Genomic DNA, 22,618 nt, shown 5'->3' on the forward strand with positions numbered 1-22,618 from the left:
CCTGACTTACAAGAAAAAAATCAGTATCCAAAGTCAATTACTCACAAGGACTAAACCAGAGTAATTTACAATGCATCCTAAATTTTCCATCATCTCTTATATCTAGAACCTTTGTTAGCAGAATTTAGAAAAGCACTGCAAATAATATTTTATGCATTCCAAACTTGCCAGCCTTTCAATAAAACAGCCTTACCTGGTACACTTATGAGACTCTTTTACTTCACAATTTACCTTGGTTCTGGAGACAAGAATGAAAATTTGTCTTATCCAAAATGTCAACTGACAATTTAAAATAACAAAGCTTTAAAGGAATTGTCCTTGATAAAAACATTTGTATAATAACAAGGAGTAATATTCCAAACAGATTGTCCCAATGACAAGTTTTGCAGGCAAACATGAAGATTTCCTCAGTGTGTCATACCATGTGTGATACCATTGCTAAAGCAACTGCACTCCATTTGAAACCCTCTGCTTGTACACCAGGTACCACCACCACTGTTAGACAGCAGGGACCTCCTGCAGTCAGCTGTACTCACTGAACTGGCTGCCACTGATTTCAGGAAAATAAATCAATAAACAAAGCAAGCTGAGCAAGTCAAACTTTGACCCCATTCACACGATCAAATTTTCAGACTAATAAGGCACTCTGCTTCCAAATGTAAGAATATGGAAGAGTGCCGGAGAGGAGAGATTCCAAGCAATAAACTGATCAGCAGAAGTGCAATTACCAAAAACAAAGCAGAGAGGATTTCAATTTTCATATGCTGCATATTTCAGGAAACAAATAATCTTTTATATTAAGAACATTTTACTTTATTTTTGGCAGTCTAAACGAGTGTTCTACTGAGAAACTGCTCCCACTACAAAAATCAGCTGCTCAGCAAGGACATGTCATGTCTCTTGACATGGAGGGAGGCAGGGGGAGGGGAGATCCATTTAGAAATTATTTTTGTAAGTCATTAAGGGATGAGCCATTCTAAAAGATTCAGTTAAGAATACACTTACACAACTACTTTAAAAATCCCATAGCAGCTTCTATAATTTCAGGTTCATGGTACAAACACATACTAATTTTAACATTATCTATTCAGATTACTGCACACATTTTATTGTTGCCATTTAAAGGATTCTAATATGATAACACCATCTTTATTAAACTGTTGATACCAGATGATTCTTTCAGCATGAAGTCAGATAAGGCATTACAAAAATTATGCAGCTATTAACAGATTACAATAAACTATTAAAAGAACATCTTCCTTACAATACTGGCCTTCTGTTTACAATTAGAGACCAAAAAAATGAGGGGGTTCTGTCATAATATTTTACAAATTAGCATTTAAATAATACTTGAGACACTTTTCAGAAATTATTGAAAACTATGAACAATTAGCACACAGTTAAATATGAAGAATAATCTGCAATATTAACTGTTATATATGATGGTACTATTGCTTTTAAAATCCAGTTTTCTAGAAGGTTAAAATTTTGTAAAGGTCAGCTCCAAGCTTTCTGGCTGTCTACAGTAGCAAATATGCTGCCCTTATAATTTTCATGTACAAATGATTGTTTGTGTATGAATTAAGCTTGACAAGATAGGAAGTAAGGTAGGAAGTGCCAGTACCTTTTATACAGAATAGACAGATTGTGATTGCTGAAAGAAGAGGAAGCACAAAGCAGACAATTCCATGGGCTCTGTCATTTCATTTCCCAATACAGATCTCGGATACTACTCCAGAAGATTGTATTATTCTTATAGTTCTACCATCAAGAACAATGTGTGCTCCCAAGCACAAGACTAAACACTGAGCAGATGACTTTTAAAAAGGAGATCTGTTGTACTTCAGTTGTTCTTGATCACTCAGTATAAAACATTTTGTGACTTTGCAGAAGAATCACATCATATTTCTGTCCATGGACTTGCCAAAACACACTAAAATAACAGAAGTCAAATTCTGTTCTATGCATATCCACAGCCATGGGAGAGAAATTCTTGCCCCTGATTTCAAAATCTTCCAAACAGGAAAGCTTTGCAGTTTCCCCATCTCACCCTACACCTAGCTTCTCTGCTGGAGTCTTTGTGAAAACATAAAAATAAATAAAAGTATGCTGCTGTGACTGAGAAGCTAAATACATTCATGGTCCCAAGCCAAGGGCACCAGGAAGACTTGATTTGAAATATTAAGTTCCTTGATTAAAAATTTAAGATAATCATACAAGCAATTGGGATGGATGGAAGAAAGCTGTTTCCAGTGGGAAGAATTTTCTTGTTCTTTCTGGCAAATAGACCATCAAAAAAGGATGTAAATATCACAGTTGTTCAGTATCATATCCCAAAATGGGTTCCAGCCACTTCTCCACTTCTGCCACAGACAAATTTTTTCTCAGTGCATAATCTTCAACCTGCAAAGTGACCACAAAATATGATGAAGATTTTGAAACTCCAGCTTTAAATGTTTACAAAATTTTTAAGACATCTGCTCATAAGACGATTTTGAATGGTCTAACACTACTACAATTGAGTGTCAGTTACCTGATCTTTACATATCTTGCCAACAGCAAAATATTTGGAATTGGGACTGGAAAAATAGAGGCCAGAAACTGCAGAAGCAGGCATCATTGCTAGTGATTCTGTTAGACCAATTCCTGGAAAAGAGAATGAGGATTTTATTATTCTTTGAATTAAGAATAAGCACACATTCAGAGCCTTTTTTTATGTTGGGCGCCTTCAAGCAAACTCAAAAAAACCAAGCAGCTTTCAGATGAAAGCTGCAACCAACCCCTTTTTCCACTTGTTAACCATTAAGAAAACCTCAGAACTTTAAACATACCACAGACTTTCATTACAATTACTGTAGAGTAACTCTATGGTTTCAAGGAAAAAACTTGGACATTTTGGCAAATGAGGTTTTGAAGCACTGAAAGTTATTTTTGGAATCGTGGAAGTACCAGTGAAACATCTGACATGCAAAATATAAGAGGAAAACAAATGGAATTAATCCCTTTTTAAGAATTACCATCTCAAGGTTCCTGGGGACCAGGAAACACTCTGCTGAATTGATTTTTCTGTTTCTATCTGGAATGTCTTCTTATCACCATAAGGATGCCAGAAATTTTTTCTGTGCAGCAGAACCCTGTTTTGCATGCAATCTGCTAATTAGGTGGACAACTCCTCCACCAAAAGCAGTGGCAATGTTTTACAAATTCTTCCTTGAATGAGGCAAAATAAAAATGGGAATAAAAAGGGGAAGACAGCAATTCCCAGAAGCACCTCAGTTTAGTATTTTATGTAATTCTGCAACAGACAATTTGTTCTTTGGTTGGAATTTTGATTTCACATTAAAAGCAGTTTAAGAGTCTTAGCAAAGCAGAGTTACCTGTTGTTTCCTCAATGTTTGCAAGTTTCCACATGGTGAGTTTCTCCGTATGGTCAGGCTGGCTGGGATATCCAGGGGCAGGGCGAATTCCCTCATATTTAATTTTGCGTAGGCCAGAGAGATCCAGCTGCTCACTACTACTGTAAGCCCAGAATTCCCTTCGAACTCTTTCATGAAGCTCCTCAGCAAATGCCTTGGAATAAAATGCAAAGATTTTTAATTTTTTTTATTTTTCTTTTACTTTGTACAGACTGATGAAACAGATGATTGATTTACAATGACAGATGCTTTCTCGCATTCCCATTTGTGTTTTTAAGAGAGCACTTAACATAGGTGAGACATTTGAAAGAATTAAAGTTCACATTAAACACTTCTTTTGCTAATTCAAGTTACTTCTCTTATTGGTAGACGTGTTTTTTTGATTGTCCTGCTTCAAAGGGGTAAAGATGTGGACAAGCAACCCAAAAAGACAAAATTCATTAACCTATGGTAGCGACACTTCATTATAGCACTGAGGTCATTAGGTCTTGACTATCTGGGTGTCTCACCCAGGTCTACCCATAGAAGGCCACATCATTTTTGCCTCCATGCTACGATCAGATACAAGCATTTGCTGCTGCTCCTTTTAGCAGAGGACTTTTCCTATAGCTCCTAATGCTGTTGTGGGCAACTGCTTTTCTGAACTGCTCCTGCATCCTACATGATTTTAGCAACACCAGTTGCCCTTCAGGAAGAATTCCCACTTCAGTAAATATCTTCAGATAATAGTAACAACAACAACAACAATAATAATAATTTCTGAAACCCTGCTACAGCTTGAAATCCCCAGCTAGAGCTAGCTCCAATTGCAGTTTGCTTCAAGTTGCAAGGAAACACGTGATAAAACCTCATACCTCTGCCAACCGATCACCAAGAGCCTTCACCATTATGATGTTGTATTCATCCTCCTGTTTCCTAAATTCACTGCATAAATCATCTACACCAAAGCAGGCCACTGCAAAAAGGCCTAAGTAGTCACAAATGCCAGAATCTAGTGGTGCTATGAAGTCAGAGAGGCAGTAATATGGATCTGTGCAGGCAGAGTCCTTTTCAGCCTAAAGTAACAAAATCAATGTGATAAATCAGAACATTTTAAAATACCTCATGAGTGCACTATTAAGCTAAAGACCAGTATTTTTAAGACTCAAGGGCCTAGGGCATTTCTAACAAATACCTAACTAGTTTTTGAGCCATGGTAGTTTTCCTGTAGTTAAATTAGAGGAAAATCACCTCTCTTACTCTGAGAATGTTTGGACCACTGAAGAACAAAACACCAAAGAAGAGAGATGCAGCACTGAACACACATTTTGCTTCTATTTACAGCTACTAAGATTTAACAGCTTATACTGCAAAACAAAATATTACAAAGTAAGGAATAGTCTTGTGCCAACAACTGGGTAAGAGGAGAAATATTTCATCTCTACCCCTAACAATTTCAAATTTATTAACAAAACTAATGGCTGATGTGCAAACTGAAGAATTCTTCAGCAACTCCCACTATAGAATGGTTATGACTTTATAAACAGTCCTTATGCTACAAACTATGGGCTCAGTCATCCAGACAAAACAGTGCCCAGAATGCAGACTTTTTACTAATCACACACAAACACAAACAAAATGTATGTATCACTGCTGGAAAGTTGAATCCTAAGCAAAGTTCGAGTGGGTTTATGCAAAGGGAAGGGGCCCAATGGCAAAGGACCTTGAGGTGCTGGTCAGTATCCAGCTGAACATGAACCAGCAGGGTGCCCAGGTGGCCAAGAAGGCCAATGGCCTGCATCAGAAACAGTATGGCCAGCAGGACCAGGGAAGTGATTCTTCCCCTGTATCTGCCACCGGTGAGGCTGCATTTGAATACTGTGTTCAGTTTGGGATCCCCAGCTGAGGAAGACCGCTGAGGTGCTGGAGCTAGTCCAGAGAAGGGCAATGAAGCTCGTAATGGTTCTGGAGCACTCATCCTGTGAGAAGTGGCTGAGAGTGCTGGGGAAAATGAGGCTCAGGGGACACCTTACTGCTCTCTACAACCACCTGAACAGAAGCTGTAGCCAGGTGGGGACTGGTCTCTTCTCCCTGGGTAACAACTGACAGAACAAGACAACACAATTTGTGCTAGGGGAGGTTTAGGTTGGACGTCTGGAGGAATTTCTTCACAGAAGGAATTTCTTCTACTGGAATAGACTGCCCAAGGAGGTGGTGGAGTCACTATCCCCAGAGGTATCTGAGGAACGACTCAATGTGGCACTCAGTGCCACGCTCTAGTTGACATGGGGCTCTTCAATCATAGGTTGGACTCAATCTGAGAGGTCTTTTCCAACTTAATTGATTCTATGAAATAGGAAATTATACTGTTCATTGGATCCTTTTCCAAAATGGAAGAAAGGTAACAGAATACCTGAGCACCCAAAAAGAAATCTTGAATCATATCAGGATATTCACTGTGGAAGCATGATTGCTATTTAAGAGGTGGCACAGTTCTTGTAAATCTACCCAGCTTACAGAGAGTCAAGTTATTTAATGGCTATCACTTAGCTGAAGATTCAGTTTTTCAACCTATGACAATATTTAGCCATGTGTTTCACCCATTCCCAACTGAATCTTAAAAACAAATAAAACACTCCTACCCCTGAAAAAGAAAGAAAAAGTGTCTATTAACCTGCAAAGTTACAGAAAGTACCATAAAATTAACAAAATATCCTTTTTCCCCACAGGTGAAATTTATATTAATTTTAAGGTTCATTTGCAATTATTAGAGCTAAGAAAAATATTACATGCATCTCTAACTTTTAGATTTATATTATATCCTTAATTAGCATCAATGTCATGGAGAAAACTCTGTGTACTGAAAGAAACATTTTATATAAGAAACAGAAGACAATTATTCTCTTCTACTTTGCTCTGCTGAAAACTCTGAGTTACTGCATACATCAGGCTGGAAGAGATGCAGCTAAAATACATGGAGCCCAGAAGAACAGTATGCACAGAGTTTCATGACCTTAACCTTTGAGAGAAGCCTGAGAAATTGGGATATACAAAGTAAAAAAGGCTAAGGAATACAACAGTATTCTAATAAGAAAAAGCATTGGAAGAACAACATCAAATCAGATATTTTCCTTGGGAAAATCCTGGGAAAAAGCCAGGAAAAGAAAGAGTAGCAAAGCTGATTTACATGGGCTATCAAAATGTTTAACTAGACCATAAGTCTCTGAAACATCCGTGCTTGTTGAGAGTGTTTTATATAAACACCTGCCACTGTCAAGATGCACTAGATACATCTCAGGGAACTGCAACAGATAATCTTAAGAGCCAGGTATTTCTTAGCACAGTTCTGCAATGTTGGCACACGACTGTGCTCACAGAGTATTGTACTCCCGAAATGCAGGCAGTTAAACTCTTTTTTCTGCCCACATTTGATGACTGAATATGTGAACTATGAAGAAGCCAAATCAGAAGACAGGGAAATAGGAGAGGCAGAATATCTTGCAAGCTCAATCTACCAAATTAAATGCAAATCTAAGTACGATTCTCTCTATCAAAATTAGCTGCCAAATAATTCTAAATGGCCCTTTCATATAGTGAATTTTACAACAAAATTAAGCCTATCAGAAACACTCATCTCCTCTGGGATTTATTTTCCAGGTTTTTTTTAATTCTAACTGGGTTTAAACATTAGCACATACAAGCAGAATTCTTCATCTAAAGTAGAATCCAGGGATATTAGAGAAGTAAGGTTCGTTAGGTTCTAATTTATCTTGAACACAAGATTCATGTGATTAATTAGGCAACATACTGCTTTAGGACATCTTAAAATTGAGACAGAAAATGCACATCATATCTGAAGATGCCAAAGCTACAAAGCATTTTGTACAATTATTACAATGCAAAATAGTACAAATACTACAATACAAAGACCTGGCTCATCACTAACAGAATCTTGTTATTATTGAAAGAAATGACATGACATTCGCTGCAGAGAGATTACAACCATTTTCTACAGATTTTAATAAGGCACTTCTATTACATTCCTGAAATTCAGGGGAAGAAAAGTCCCTTAACAAAGATGCTGTCACTGTACCTGTTGCCTCAAACCATAAAATTTTGCTATTGGTTCTGAAGATCCCACTGCCTCTTCTACAGCATACAAGTGGATATCATCTTGAACACTTCGAGCTGGCCAGAACCCAACCACACCTCTGGCTTGTAATTTCTTTTCATTAATCAATGTTTTCAGTAGATCTTGAGCATCGTTATAAACTCTCTTTGCTTCTTCACCTATTAAAAACAAAAGAAAAAAAGAAATTGCCTTAGAAAAGGCATGTTTTCATAACTGGCTAAATAGGTTTAAGAATTGTTTGAAGATTGATTCATTTTCCACTTGTCCAATGACTGCAATGGACAGCTACAGCAAATAGGAAGATGGCAGTGTGATTATAGGTTTGTAACAACATACATCTCAGGGAATAAAAAAAACCCAAACAAAGCACAAAATGTTTCAGCCAGCACCTAGTAGAGGAAGAGAACAGAATAAAACAGAATCAAATGAGCAAGAGACCCAGTGTGTGCACCTACATTACCACAGTGCAGCCGACCCAGAACATTGCTTTCATTTTATTCACCATTGCATTTTTATCACCTATTTCAAAGCCTACTGAATAGCTTCAAAAGGAGCATGCCATCTTTACCCACGACAGGAACACAGATACATTAAGTGCTCTGCTGCCATTTTCTGTTAATAAAATACCTCCCTGTGCTTTGGCAGGTGAATGCTAAATAAGATGACCGAGCATTTTTCCACACTTATATTTCAGCCTCACATGGCAACAGTTGGTTCACTAAGCGCTGCTTTGAACAAATTATTTCAGTGACATTCTTTGCATGTATTTGTACTATTCCTAAGGTATTTCATTAAACATTTGGAATCTTACTGCAGCACACTGGACCTGTTAGGATTAGTTATATGACGTAAAAGAAATTTCAGTACCCACCTACAGTTTTATCATTGAAGATCTTAGGGAAACTCCTGTTGGGATACTTTCCCCTAAGCTGCCAGACGTCAAAGAAGGGCTTCCAGTCAATGTACTCTACCAGCCTCCTCAGGTCATAATCTTCAAAGACTTTTGTGCCAATGAATTTTGGTTTAACTGTAGCAATCAGAAGTACAATTGGACATGATGAAAATAATTTAAAATTACTTTAACATCTGCAGTATAACTGATGTTCAGCAGCCTCCACCCTTCCAAATGACCCCTTCCAAACTGTCCTAAAATTCTCATAGTCATATTTTGCCAAGTCATACCATAATCCATATGGTATGATTTTGGTTACAATGTAACCCAAAAAAAGCATAAAAGTTGAAACAGAAAAATTAAGGCCTTTTGTTCTTCCACGTAAATAAACAGCTTTCAGCTGCTGGACTTTGGAATTTATTTAATTGGTCAAAATATTGGCCAAGACACGAGACCAAACAAACCTACACAACTTATCAATCCCTAACATACTTCATGGACCTTTCACATTTACCAATTCCTTTCTATACACAGACATGTACTATGACACCGCAGAATATTTCTGTAAATTATTACATAACTTCTAAGAACTTTTGCACATTTAGATGCACACACACAAGTGATAAAGCAAGATGGATCTGTGTAAAGCCACAAGCTTTGCACTTGTTTTGTCTGTACAATACTTTCTAACACATGAAGACAAGTTATTGAAAATTGGCATCTTGTTGAATCTTGTAAATGAAATGACAGAAAACAGTGTTAATGTCACTGCAGGATGCAATTTGAATGCTGTTTATACTTCTAGTATAATTTAAAAAAAACCAAAACAGAACAAAAACTGATGGGGGAAGGGTAGGAAGGAGTGTAAGGAGGACTTTGATAAAAATGCTATGTTACAGCATGTGTTCCCCAAATATGGTACAGTAAGGTGTGCAATGTAATGAACCAGGCAGACTGTATTTTGAAAAGCTGTCATTAGTGTTTTCTTTGATTATAGGTTGTGATGGGTAACTCATTGTTTTGGGATTTTTTTCAGTTATCTTTATTGAATATTTATTTTTTAAATGAGGAGTAAAAAAGCAGAAACAGCATGTTCAAAGTAATGCCAAAAAAATCTCAGTTGAGACAGGTACCAATTTACTTAAGCTGTTACATCGCAACATTCTAAAGTTTAAAGTATATTTTAATTAAAAATATATCTAAAATAAACACACAAAATAAAATAAAGGCATAGCAATCACAAACAACAACATATAGCTGACCTGGTATATGGCCTGATAACCAGTCATTATGGAAACCTTTTCTTCTAGCTTGCTGTAGAGACAAGTACCTTCTTTCCTATATAGACATAAAGGTTAATTTCAGAACACCACCTTTCAGACACAAACTGTAACTGTAGACTTCGTGGTAAAGTTTTACTCAAAATACTCTTCAGGATAAATCTAACAACAGATAATTTCACTCTCAACAACTCTGAGTTCCCATGTGTAAAGTAAGATTACATCACAAGCAGATCATTATTTTTGCCTGTATAATGCTAATAAAACTGGCCTACAAGATTTCTGGTTCCTCTCAACTACACCAGAAGTTCTTTTATTGCTTCACAATACACTAAAATACAAGCAGAGAAAGATATTCTCCTACTGCTCTGATCACTCACCTAAACAAGACTAAGACATTAGGAAAGCATGGTGGTTTAAAATTCTCAATAGAGTGTGGCTCAGTACCAGCAAAATCTACCAAGAGCATTTTCACTACCCCAGCTGAAGCTCCACATATCCTGCTGCTGCTCCAGGAGAGCACTGGTCTCCCACAGGCTGATTAGATAACATGCCTGCCAGCTCCATGGAGGTCCTAGATACCACTGATTAGCCATTGAGGACAACAACAATTTGCCAAGCATTTGTTAAGAGTCATGCAGCAAGGCCTTATAGGCTAGAAATTTTGATTTCATAAGCACTTCTGGAAGTTTTCAATCCATTTTACTGCAAGTTTTAAATCAAAACAAATATACCTGAAGGTCTTCACAAGGAGCTGAACAGCAAGAGTAACAGCAAGTTATTTGTAATAGCTGAACAGCAAGTGCCAACCACTTCAAACAAGAAGATAATCAATTACATTGGTACCTTGAGAGACTCATAGTGTTCTTGTCTAATTTCTTCATATTCTTCTAATATTTCTTCAAAGAAATCATCCTTTATACTGTCATCTAAGAGCTGTGAGCACTGAAAAGAACAGGAAGGAAAAAGCACTAAGTACCTAGTGTAACACACTATGGTAAAGACAGAGTATGAATTTCAGTCTAGGCAACCTGACTTTTGGACTCTTGGCAACACTAAACTAAGCCTTACCATTAGTCTGCAACCTACATTCAAACTAGCCATGTTTAGACTACAATTATTACTGAGATCTCTGCCCTACTACACAGGTAACATTAACAGAGCCAAGTCCAGGTCTGGAAAGACCTGAGAGGAGAATACTCCAGAACTTCAGAGACTGAGTAGTCACAGAAGCAACACACAGCTTGGCCTACTCTTTACCACTACGTATTTGCCAGCTGAGATGACCCATTTCTCTGAAAGAGAATCCATCCCAAAAAACTCCAGCCACACATTTCTCAGTACGACTGGTGCTATCTAACTAGCTTCAGAAATGTATCCAAATTAGCCAGTACACATAGAACTCTATCAGTCTCCACTACAAAACTACAGTCAAGGACTCAGTGAATGTCACCCTCACGAGAGTAATGGACATTTAAATGGAAGTGCCCAGTGACAATAGCTGCCACAAGCCAGTTGAGAACCACGTGGCAGCACAAAACAGCTGAAACAAGTGTAATTTAGAAACTTGTCTCTGATGTGCCCCTTTTAATTTTCTACCATAACACTAAACTTTAGAGGAAAGGATGAAAGGGACAACAGAAAAACAGGGCACATATCTTTGCATGGACAAGAAACTATAATTTAGAACTTACAACCACAACACTCTTGGATGCATCCAGGACATGAACTACAGGTGCGCTATATCGTGGGGCAATTTTAACAGCTGTGTGTGTTCTTCAATGAAAAAGAAAAAGAGTGAGCATTTCACAACTAAAGCAAAAAAATCAACAAAACAAAACAAAACAAAACACCAAAACCCAAGCAACCCACCAACAAAAAAAGCAGACAAAATCCCCGGTGAAATAAATCCTGACTTAATGCATAGACCAGAACTTCAAAAGAAGGAATTCATTCATCCATCTGCTATCCATGAATCATTAAACACAGATTTTAATAACAGGTATATAAACACTTTCCTTCAAAGAGTATCAGAACATTTCATAAATAATGTGCCGACTCACATTCCCTCAATGTCTTACCAGCTGAATGAAAATCAGCAACTCATTAGTTTTGAGTCTCAGAAATCATTAAGAATATTCCAAACTAAGCCTACCAAGAACTAGCAATTTCTTTAATCCTTTTTGCTCATCTTACATTTTTTCCTCCTGCATGCTAATTTTTTGGTCTGTGGATTGGCATTAACCTACTTCAGTGATGATTATTCCACTTCTAAAAATCAGAGGCACAAGTCCTCTATATACTTGAAGAATGAATTCTGCCAGTGGTCAATAATTATTACAAACTTGCACCTTGAAGATGCAGGGAACTTTCTGTTTTAACTACAGGTGCAATGAGGACAGACCCTTCTCTTCACAGTCTGTCAAATTATGAGACTACTTGCTGAATCCACAAAATAGAGACTCTAATAGGTCTGCTACAATATGTGTTGCTCTGATAAAGAAAGCAACACTGCTAACAGTTTCTAGTGATGCAAGAAAGAGCTCTGCTTAGAATCCTACCCAAACTCTCCAAGCAAGTATAGGAACAAAGACCTTATAGGCCTTATAAATTGCTTTCTTATATATTAAGATCAAACAACATTTCTAAAAATATGAATCAGAAGCAATCTTCCCTAACAAAGGTAAGATCCCCTTTTTCTTCAGGTTCTGTCAAATATTTAAAGCACTTGGACATGGAGGTTTACTCATTACTGTGCAACACAGCTGTGTAAACAACTGTCCAGCATCCCCTGAATCTGCTGCAGGGAGATGCATTTTTGATCTTGGCAGCTCTACTTTTTACAAAAAGGTATCTCATCTGTTTTGACAGAAACAGACAAAGGAAACAAAAGAAGACATGGTCCTAAAATGGCACTGTATCAACCATTACAAGCTAACTTTTTTATATTTTTTTAAGTAAATTGTATGGCAATGACAATGTCACCATTCTTTCTCAGCACCTGAATTTACCAAAGTAGCATAATATGAATGGAAAAACCATCATTACTGTAAAGTATGAAGAAACATTTCTTGTGTGGATTCTGGAGACTAAATCCAGCCTCCCTGTTCTTTTTCAAACTAACCTCACTATACACTCTTCCAAGTACTCATGATCCCCTCATTCCAAAAAACAATGCCTATTAATTACAGTGAAAAAAATGCAGATGGTTCTTCATTAGCAACCTCTGACATATACAACTTTAAGAATGCACATGGGAGGTTAAATTTAAGACTAGGAAAGTAATGTTAAATATACATTAAGAATCCAGTCTTCCATAAGGAGTACCTTTACTGGACATATATTTTATAGACACTGCATTGTATCTGGACATATGTGCAAGTATATATTTATATATAATTCACATTAATAAAATCAATTTTTGTACTCAAAAAGTAGACATATATTCTTTAGTAATTTCCATATTCAAGGATAAAACTAGTGCAGCTTCACTCTGCTACACTCCTTTCTGTGAATAAATTCTGCAGAATTATTTGATGGTGGTTATTTGACATCAATTACTAGGCCACAATGCCCTGGGTGAAAAAAAAGAGAAGAACTGAAAAGGCTCTCCTAAGACCTCCATTTAGAATAAAGCCTTCCCCTCAACTCTCCACATTTTTTGGTGGGGTTTTTTTTTTCGTTGTTTTGTTTTGTTTTTGTAAGAAAAAATCCTCCACATTTTCTCTCAGTATCAAAGCAGTAGGAAGAGGCTCATATGGAAAAGGAGAAAAGGGATACAGTGAACCTTGCATTATACATGCAGGAACAATAAAGGCAGGTAGTGATCCTACTCTCCACTGTCTGCCAAATTATGAGATGATTTGCTAAAGCAAAAAATACAGAATACAGTACATGCTGCTCTGATAAAGAAAGCAACACTGCTCACAGCTTTTAGTTAGACAAAAAATGACCTCTACAGTCTTCTGAGCTGTCACCTCCTCAAGTACATAGCACACAAACCAGTTAGCAAAGCGTGACCCATGGCTGTTACACATGCCCAGAATGCATCTGCAGTAAATGCTAATACTAGGTGTCACTGAGCTGTCAACATGGTCTTCAGGAAATCACAGCAGCTGTATTATTCATTTGAGCAGATCTGAGAGAACAAGATTTTAACAGCTCAGTCTATCAAAATCAACATAAGAGCTTCACAGCAAGCAGCAGGGCTTTATCCCCTACCAGCCTGCCTGAGCAGCACTGAAGGCTCAACACAGTCATCACCACATTGAACAGGAAAATACAGTAACTTCCTTAAAGATAACAGCTCCCTCATGTCAACTATTTCTAGTCGCAAAATCCTGCATTTTTAGAATGCTTCGGTGAATCAAAATAGATCATTCAACCTCTTAGAAGAAGAGGACTATATTTATTTGCATATGAGCAAAAACTTTTAAAGAAAACAAAGTACTTCCACATATAATATACACTTGCAAAAACTAAATATTTAAGATGTCCAATTTTTGTTATGTACTAACTAGATTTTACCTCGATAATCTAGGACTTCTGAAACAAGAAATAACAGCCAATCTTAGGATGAATACATATCACTATGTGTATTGCAGAAAAATGAGAGAAGGGGGAAAGAAATGGTTATAAATTTTCTTTTTCACTAGTTAACACTGTTTGCATACAAGTTGCCCATCTTCCCAACTGAGATATCTTACTTAGAAGTAGTTGCTCCTCCAATGAGCAAAGGAATCTTTATTGCCAATCTCTCCATTTCCTTGGCGACAAAAATCATCTCATCCAAAGATGGGGTGATGAGACCAGACAGGCCAATTATATCTATTGCAAATTTACAAACACACATGCACAAAACTTTTAGCCAATCCATTCTAGAAAGACACAGACATTAGTACAGAAAAGTTTATTTCATACATCAGATAGCTTCATGCATCAGATAGGAAATAATGAGATAAAAAGCAAGACAGTCTCTAGTCTAAAAGGGAGGTTTGACCCAATTAGAAAGTGAAAGCTTTCCAAGAATGACAGCAATTCCAAATCCCCAGTTTAAGGTATTTCTCAGTCTTCACAGCTGCTGAACACCTACTGCTCTAGTTTCAGCAATAAATAAACAGCACTTTTGATTAGCAAGCTCCAAGTCTCAGAAGTTCAGCACTGAAGAGGGAAGTAAGACAAAATAATTATAAGTTCTGTTCTTAGAAACAGCAAGTGCTTTCAAATTTCACCACCTATGTTTCACACCACTCATATTTTCCAAGATGCAGTACACTGTTCCAAAGCAACTGCAAGTTGTTTCAGGAAGTTCATTATTTATTAGAACAATTCATTCCCGATTTCACACTCACTGATCTGACAGGCCAAATGCCAAGTTGTTTTACTGATTTACGACCCAAAAAGAAGTTACTTAGACGTTTTCAAGGCTCCATTTATCTATCTGTAAAAGAAATACTACACCATGTCTCTCAGAGTTGTCCTTCTGATACAGGGTTTCAGTTCCTCAGGCTAAGTTTCACAGAAGTGCCAAATGCTAAATAATTAACATCGTTAAAGCAGAAGTTCTGATTTCTCTGAAGATAATCTGATCAAATAATAGACAGTACAGGAATGCAATAAGCAGCAATAAAAAATGTGATTTAAATATCAAACAATTCAGAAGTACTAATGAAGTCTCTCTATACCTGCTTTGTTCTCAACAGCAGCTCTTAATATCTTATCACATGGAGTCATGACTCCTAAATCAATAACTCTGTGGAAAGAAAGGAGATTACACAAGATCCTTTAAATAGCAAATCAAATTTCTGCTACAGGGCAAATACATTCCTCTTGCTGTAAACAACTGACCTAAAAATTGAAATTAAGATTGAGATTTTTGTTTGTTTCTCTTAAGACCATTTGGGAAATGGGAAATTGGGGAATCTTTATACAGGAAATACCTCTGAGTCTGGTAAAATTTTCACTAAGAGTTCCAGATGGCATAATAGTTAAGAAAATTCAAGTGTAGGAGGAGCTTTTTCTTTAAAATAAATTTTTGTGCTTGTACGAAGTCTGGCTGAGATGAGTTAATTTTCTTCACAGCAGCTGGTATGGTGCTGTGTTTTAGATCTGTGGCCAAAACAATTCTACAAATTAAAGTTTAACTATTGATGAGCAATGCTTTCACAGCATCAAGGCCTCTTCTGTTTCTTACTCTAGCTCCCCAAGAAACAGACTGTGAGTAGACACAACTAGGCAGATGATCCAAACTAACCGAAGAAATAAACCATGGCACATGAAGTCAAGCTCAGCAATAAAAAGTGAGAGTAAGGGGCTTAGCAGGGGTTAGCCACATTTTGCTCAGGAACTGGCCTAGGCACCCATCTGTCCATAAGAAGTGACGAGGGGATTGCCTTTGCATCACTTGTTTTTTCATTCTTTCTCTCTTCTTCCACTTCACCTTCAGTTACCACTTTTCTCCACCCTGCATTTTTCTTGCTTTCTTTCTCCACCCAAAAATTTTTCTTGCTTTCTTTCTTCCTTTCCTCTTTTCTCATCTCACTGAGATTGCTGGGTGGAAGTGAATGAATGTCTGTGTGGTGCTAAGCCACCTACCAGGCTACCCACAGCAGTAGCATTTCTGAAGGCATCTGGATAATATAAAAATGTTTTGTGCACATCGTATCTTACATCAAAAATGTAAGATGATTCGCATCAAGCTTGTTTGCCTTATTAAAGCATACATTTTATGAAAAGGGACTCTGAACTTCCCTTTTTAGCATTTCATTCCTATTAACCCTAGCAACTGCGGAGGCATTTAGTTCAAGTAAACCACCCCAGCCTGCCGATTTCATTCAGCCTCACTCATATTCATGGTGACAGAGAACACTGTGGCTTTCTTTCAGTAAGTCTAAATAAAGCTCAAGGAAGCCTGAATCCAATCAACAGAATTTCAAGAGGAAATTCAATGGAATATATTGCATATATACAGCCCTGCTACTGACCTCAACACTTTGTGCTTTGAAATAAAGGAATAATTTTGGTTCCTTCTAGAGCAAATGACAACCCAAAGTCAAAACTAAACTAAATGAATGAACAGTAAGACAGAGCTCCAACACCAACTCAGCTTTACACAGTCTGACAGACCCTTGAAACAACACTGATGGAAACATGACCATTTATTCCAACACTGTTGCCAAGCCTTCTGCACATACACAGGCCATGAAAGACTTGACTTTTCTTGAAGTTCTAACTTCTGAAGTTTAGAAACAGAATGAGAATCTCATCTCTTATTTAAGAAGACATACCTCAGCAAGTTTTTAAAACCTCATAGTTAACAAACAATGTGAAAAACACACTACAAGATTCATTTGAATCTTCCACTATTTTTTCCCATCATAACCCCTATATAGTACTGCCTACTGCAACAGTCGTATCTGATTTCTTCAGACATTATAAAAACAGCACAGTTTTTGTATTTAACTGATATAAAACAAACACAGAAATTGATATTCTCATCTATATTCCAACTGATGTTAAACTGCAGAATCACCGCAGATGTCAATTTGTTAGGAAAAACAGTATTCAAGGAGACTGTAATACTCCTCTTGCCTCCCCATTTAGTAACAGCTGCTATGATCTGTGCTCCCAATCACAACCTGGGGAACAGAGGACAATTCCCAAGAAATGCCCAGCTCTGTTATCACCACAGCTGCAACTACGGAGAGGTACTGACCCTTACTGACCCTTAAACACTTGTGTTCTCAGCTACCTGATGTCTCTTTACCTGAAGTTGTTGCAGCCCAGAACAACTCCCACGATGTTCTTGCCGATATCATGTACATCTCCCTTCACAGTTGCCAATACTATTGTACCCTGGTAAGGATCCTGGAAGTTGAAGAAGTTGGAAGAGTTAAATTACTCAGAAACTTTGGTATGTTTGAACACATCCCTCAACAGTGCAATCCTAATCCATGACCCAGACTTCTATTATAGTACTGCAAAGCATAGTACAGATAACACAGGAAGTATTAAAAACCATCGTGAAGACCCAGGTAATAGAAACTTGCACATAAATTATTCTTCAAAATGCATGGATGTTATTGAAAAATCTGTGTTTGAAAAAAACAAAACAGCAGATAAAACCATTTCAGATCTGGATAGCTATTTTGCAGTGCAATAAATTAACTCCCAAGGTACTTCTGCTCCAAATATACACCTTGCCAATAAAGAGATTAAATATTTAGAATAAAAGGGTATGAATACTTATAATTACACGTCTGTTTGTGCATCAAGATCAATCTTTTGATGCAATGCTGAGAAAAATGGGATATTAGCAAACTTAGAAGAGAAATTAGAGGAATTAGAAAAAGCAGAAGAGGCTCATTTTTATGCAACACAAATAACAATGGAGTTTTCAGTGCAGTGATCAGGCTACTTCAGACTACCCAAGCTGAACAAACAGGCTGAAGAAAGATCAACTAGAAGAAAGAAAGCTGTTCTGTCACAAGCAGGTCCTAGGCTAGATGGCATTCAGCCTGACAAGGGGTGCTGCCAGCAGCACAACAGTGGAACTTCCCACAGCAGTTTTCCACCAGGACACAGGACTTGGCAATACCTTTTTAGTTGTATAATCACTGCCGTCATTTGGAACAGCTCCAGGCTATAACAGTAGTATGTCTGAGTTGCTGCAGCATCAGATGCCAGTAAGCAACTACATGAATTGCACAGAATTTAAATAAAGTGGAAATCTGAGCATATTGTATGTGAAACTACAAAATATTTTTCCAGACAGTATCTCATCTCCTTCGCACATGGGAGAACTGGATGACTGAATCCTTCTATGAAGCACGTTATGTTTCTGGACATATAGAGTAGCTATTTCATGAACTTACATTGCTTTTGTAGTTGCAATATTATGGGTTAAAAAATCCTGATATATTACCCAGAGTAACTTTAGTATTTTCCTGTGGTTCTAACACATTTGTTGAATAAAATACATGGATCTCCACCAATGTTGCTGTTTACTAATATCTCTCCAGTGCTTCTGTTTTACAGAAGGCCAGAGAACAGAGGAAGTAAAATGGAGGTCTGTAAGTCAGCCATCTTAGTACATCAACAGAAAATTTTGCAGCTGAAAATATACTGCTGGAATGTAAGAGAAAAATGGGGAAAGAGATTAATCAAGAACTGGGAGAATAACAAAACATGCTGGGCCACATTAGGTATCACACATAATCATACCTAATAATTACTGATGATTTAATTAGTGATTGATACAAATCCAAAAAAATTGGATTTGCACATCTAGCAAACAACATGGGCAACAGCACATACCATTTTAAATAAACCCATTTAAGGCACACATATTTCTATTGTCTTAAGCAAGGAGGTCCTCAAGTTCTGGGCATACATTCAAAGGCCTTCATTTTTTTTCATCTTTGATAGAGATCAACAGCCACAGCTATTTATCGTCAAATGTAACTATCAACACTTTGCATTTCCTGGCAGTCTGTGACTAAAACTGTCCTGGAGGGTACAGTGGCCTGGGTAACATCAGAGAGATCAGTTACCAGTGTCTGCAAATTGTTTTCCTTCAAGACAATGTACTTTGGGAATAGATGCAGCTGTTTTATCTCTTACATTTATTCTCTATATAGTGGCATGTCTTTTTAAGAGGAAGGAACTACATCCCTTGCCCACCTGACGGTAGAGAAGGCAGGATGAAGCCCTGCCTTTTTCTCCTGCTCTCCTCGGCCACACAGAACATCTAACTCACTCTCTTAGAGTGTTTCTATCTTTTTTAGAACCTCTAAAATTCCACTTCAATCCTTTCTAGCCAGAGAATCAAGTGCTAGAGGGTTCACAGAAGATCCTAATCCACTGCTCATGGAATCAATGGGGTAGCGATTTTAAAAAACTTCAAACAGCAACAGAACAAAACAGAGGGTGCCAAATACCAGAACTGTCATCTGAATTAAAAGAGAACAGCATAAGCTGGAGAGAGATGATAAAGTGAAAGGTGATTTGTGACAGCAAGAGAACACATTCTCTTGAGATACAAGAGAGAAGACACCTTCACATCTCGAAAGAGCATGGGAGAAGAGACAAAGCATTCTCCTTTCATTAAGATCAGTCAAGTTTAATTATCAGGCCATTTTTCTTTCCAAATTATTTGTTGCATTTGTTACATTTATGCCGGGCAATCACACAACAAATGCACAGCAAATACGTTGTAAGATTTCAAGGAAAGAATTGGGAACCATTAAAATTTTTAAAGAGGAATTAGAGAGCTCACCAAGGGCAGAAGTATTAGAAGCAAGTAGCAAAATCTGTCATAAAGTTAGAAGAAATAACACCAAAATTAAACGTCTGTAAAAATACAAGAAATTAGTAACATTGGCATAAAGGGCCTACAAAGTCTCACTGGCACAGTTCAGAAAACTTTGTGAGCTTAGGCACACACCAAGCAGAGTTCCACAAAATCCGCACTTCATGAATTTCAAACCTACTTCAAATTATGCCGAGATTGTCAGTTTCCATGTGACTGCATCAACTCTCCAGCATAATAAATATAAACAGCAACAAATAATTCCTATATTTGTCATAGCATTCTATGAAAGAACTACAGCACAAAGGACTGTATCTTGCCTCTTCTTCTGTGCTGCCTTGCTTGGCTCTCCTTTCCTCTCTTTCTTTTTCCATATAGGGAATAAGGTGGCCAACTGCTTTCTTCATAACTCGAGCAGACTTTATCACCTGCACAGATAAAGGTGGGGGCAGAATAAACAATAAATACAAGGTTTAGGAATCATCTCTCTTTTCTTTTACCTTTCTCATTTAGGCAATAAATGAAACTTCATTTGTAGCCCCAGGAGGCAGTTTTCAAATCACTCTATGGCTGCAGGCTGCCGGCCTTACTGGGCTAAGGTTCTACACAACACTTTCTTCCACAGTGCAGCATCCCAGACTAATCACAACAGAACCGAAAGCTAGAGACAGGCCTAGACTTGGAAGGTGCTAAACACGACAAATTTTATTTGGGCTTTTACTCTCCTGCACTTTTTCACGGGCTAAGACTTAAAACTACATTTCAAATAAAGCAAAAACACTCCGGAATAACAGAAAGAAACATAATCATACACAAAGAAAGTGAAGTTTCAAAGTAAAATAGGAAAATGGCTGCTTCTCAGCAGTACCTGAATTGCAATTCCTGTGCTGTATCTGAAAAAAACAGCCAGTATAGAATGTTTTGGCTACATTTTGCAATCCTAGTTTTTGCAAAGTAGGAAAATATTTGACATTTTTTTCTTATTACCTGGGGCAGAAACATCTTTCCAGCACCAAAAAGATCACCAACAATTTTCATGCCATTCATCAAAGGCCCTTCAATTACATTTAGAGGTCTAGGATATTTTTCCTGTTTTAATCTTGCTTCTTCTGTATCTGAAATGACATACTTCTCAATGCCCTGAGAAAAAAAAAAGAGAGCAGCTTTTATCTTGCTAGAAATACAACTTTTATTTAGTTGCCTTCTCCCCAGAAAAACCCCACAATGAAAGTACAAATAGATACTGTAGATACTGACAAGTCTTTAAAAATACCTCCATTGTGTATTGAAAATAGTCTTTCTTAGGAACTAAAACACTGCATGTCTTAGGCAGATAAAGTTACTCACAGCATTTCCCCAGTATTAACAGATTTGTTAATTTTTCTTAACTGTGTCATCAGAAAAACCCAACACTCAAAAGGCTGCTTCCACAGTCTAGGTGCCACCCAGTGCAGTACTACTGAAGGACCAAAAAGAGCCCTAGGAAGTAAAAGGAGTGTGTTCCAAAGCAAAAGCAGTATGTTTCTACCAACACTAGTGGAATAAAATATTAAGGGTCAAAGACTTTAACTTCTGAAGCTTAAAGACACATTTCTACAATTTTCTCTGTTATTGAAATTAAACAGATCAGTTGCCTTTATTATTCATTGTTAATCAACAGTTTGTGAAAAAATGGCAGCTGAAGAACTTTTAAAGGCAAATGTGTTCCTTAAGCTGAGCTTAAGGTCTGAGCTGAGCTCATGGCTCTGTGCCATGAGCTGATGGCTAGGACAGTTTTCTGCACAGATTCACCTTGATGAGAGCATATTCCAGCCTTTCCTCCACAGAGCCTTTACGCCACTCATCAGTCTGTACAACTTTTTTTCCTCCCTGGGCATGATTCTGAAAAGAAAAGATATCCATAGGAGCTTGCTTTTACAAGAAGTACAATTATGGACTTCACATTCAGAAAAACAAGGATATTTCCAATAGTGACTCATAAAATAATTTTAGACTATTCAAGAGGTTTATTTAAACATGCAAATTATGTTGCAAACATCTGTGATGTAATACAGGCACCCAGGGTATCTACATCCCAATAGGTATACACCTCAATGAAAATCCAAACAATTTTTTTTTTTTTAAAGACAGCAGTTTGACAAATTTTATGCTCATAAAAATGATGACATGACTAATCCTAAGGGATTTACTTCTGGGAACATATTTTAAATTGATTCCTGGCCCACACATTACATTTAATTTTAAAATTCTAATTAATTTGGCACTAATTCAGTTTCTGCTGGAATAGGTTATGTTATTCCATATCACAGACATGTTTTCAATCAGTCAGCCTACAAAACTACTGTTTGTCACACACATAGACTGCCCTAAACTACCACATATCCTCTTTGTCTCATACTCCCCTTGGCTATGAACACAGAGGCCAAAAGGTCTTCATAGTGCAAGAAAGTTCATAAGCACCCACCCCAGGAAGGCTTGTGGAAGAGCACCTTATCCAACACAGTTCAGGCAAGTAATTTCTTTCCCTTACTCAGTTATTAGACATAATCTGACATCTCTCAGGCCTTATGAACTTCCTATACTTTTGAGTGCTCATCAGCAAGTTTTTAA

The 22,618-nt window shown here is 37.3% G+C and overlaps 1 protein-coding gene across 17 annotated transcripts in view; it reads right to left on the bottom strand.

Moving 5' to 3' along the window:
* Positions 1–790: 790 nt before the first annotated feature.
* The window catches only part of MTR (5-methyltetrahydrofolate-homocysteine methyltransferase), a 60,281-nt gene continuing 38,453 nt past the window's right edge, over positions 791–22,618 (bottom strand). For 12 of the 17 annotated variants that reach the window (XM_064413757.1, XM_064413758.1, XM_064413759.1 and 9 more), the window contains 15 exons: positions 21,800–21,889; positions 20,996–21,148; positions 20,329–20,436; positions 17,465–17,565; positions 15,384–15,451; positions 14,406–14,526; positions 11,394–11,475; positions 10,546–10,644; positions 9,682–9,757; positions 8,399–8,554; positions 7,489–7,685; positions 4,271–4,471; positions 3,378–3,570; positions 2,534–2,646; positions 791–2,403 (listed from right to left, as the gene is read on the bottom strand). In XM_064413757.1, coding sequence (XP_064269827.1) covers positions 2,311–2,403; positions 2,534–2,646; positions 3,378–3,570; positions 4,271–4,471; positions 7,489–7,685; positions 8,399–8,554; positions 9,682–9,757; positions 10,546–10,644; positions 11,394–11,475; positions 14,406–14,526; positions 15,384–15,451; positions 17,465–17,565; positions 20,329–20,436; positions 20,996–21,148; positions 21,800–21,889 — 1,851 coding nt within the window. In that variant the 3' untranslated portion in view covers positions 791–2,310. Of the gene's footprint in view, positions 2,404–2,533; positions 2,647–3,377; positions 3,571–4,270; positions 4,472–7,488; positions 7,686–8,398; positions 8,555–9,681; positions 9,758–10,544; positions 10,645–11,393; positions 11,476–14,405; positions 14,527–15,383; positions 15,452–17,464; positions 17,566–20,328; positions 20,437–20,995; positions 21,149–21,799; positions 21,890–22,618 lie in introns of those variants that run through there. The other 5 variants (XR_010358890.1, XR_010358891.1, XM_064413766.1 and 2 more) reach the window with 5 other exon arrangements.

This window comes from Passer domesticus, chromosome 3 (assembly GCF_036417665.1).
Source record: "Passer domesticus isolate bPasDom1 chromosome 3, bPasDom1.hap1, whole genome shotgun sequence".
In the NCBI taxonomy this organism is placed as follows: Eukaryota; Metazoa; Chordata; class Aves; order Passeriformes; family Passeridae; genus Passer; species Passer domesticus.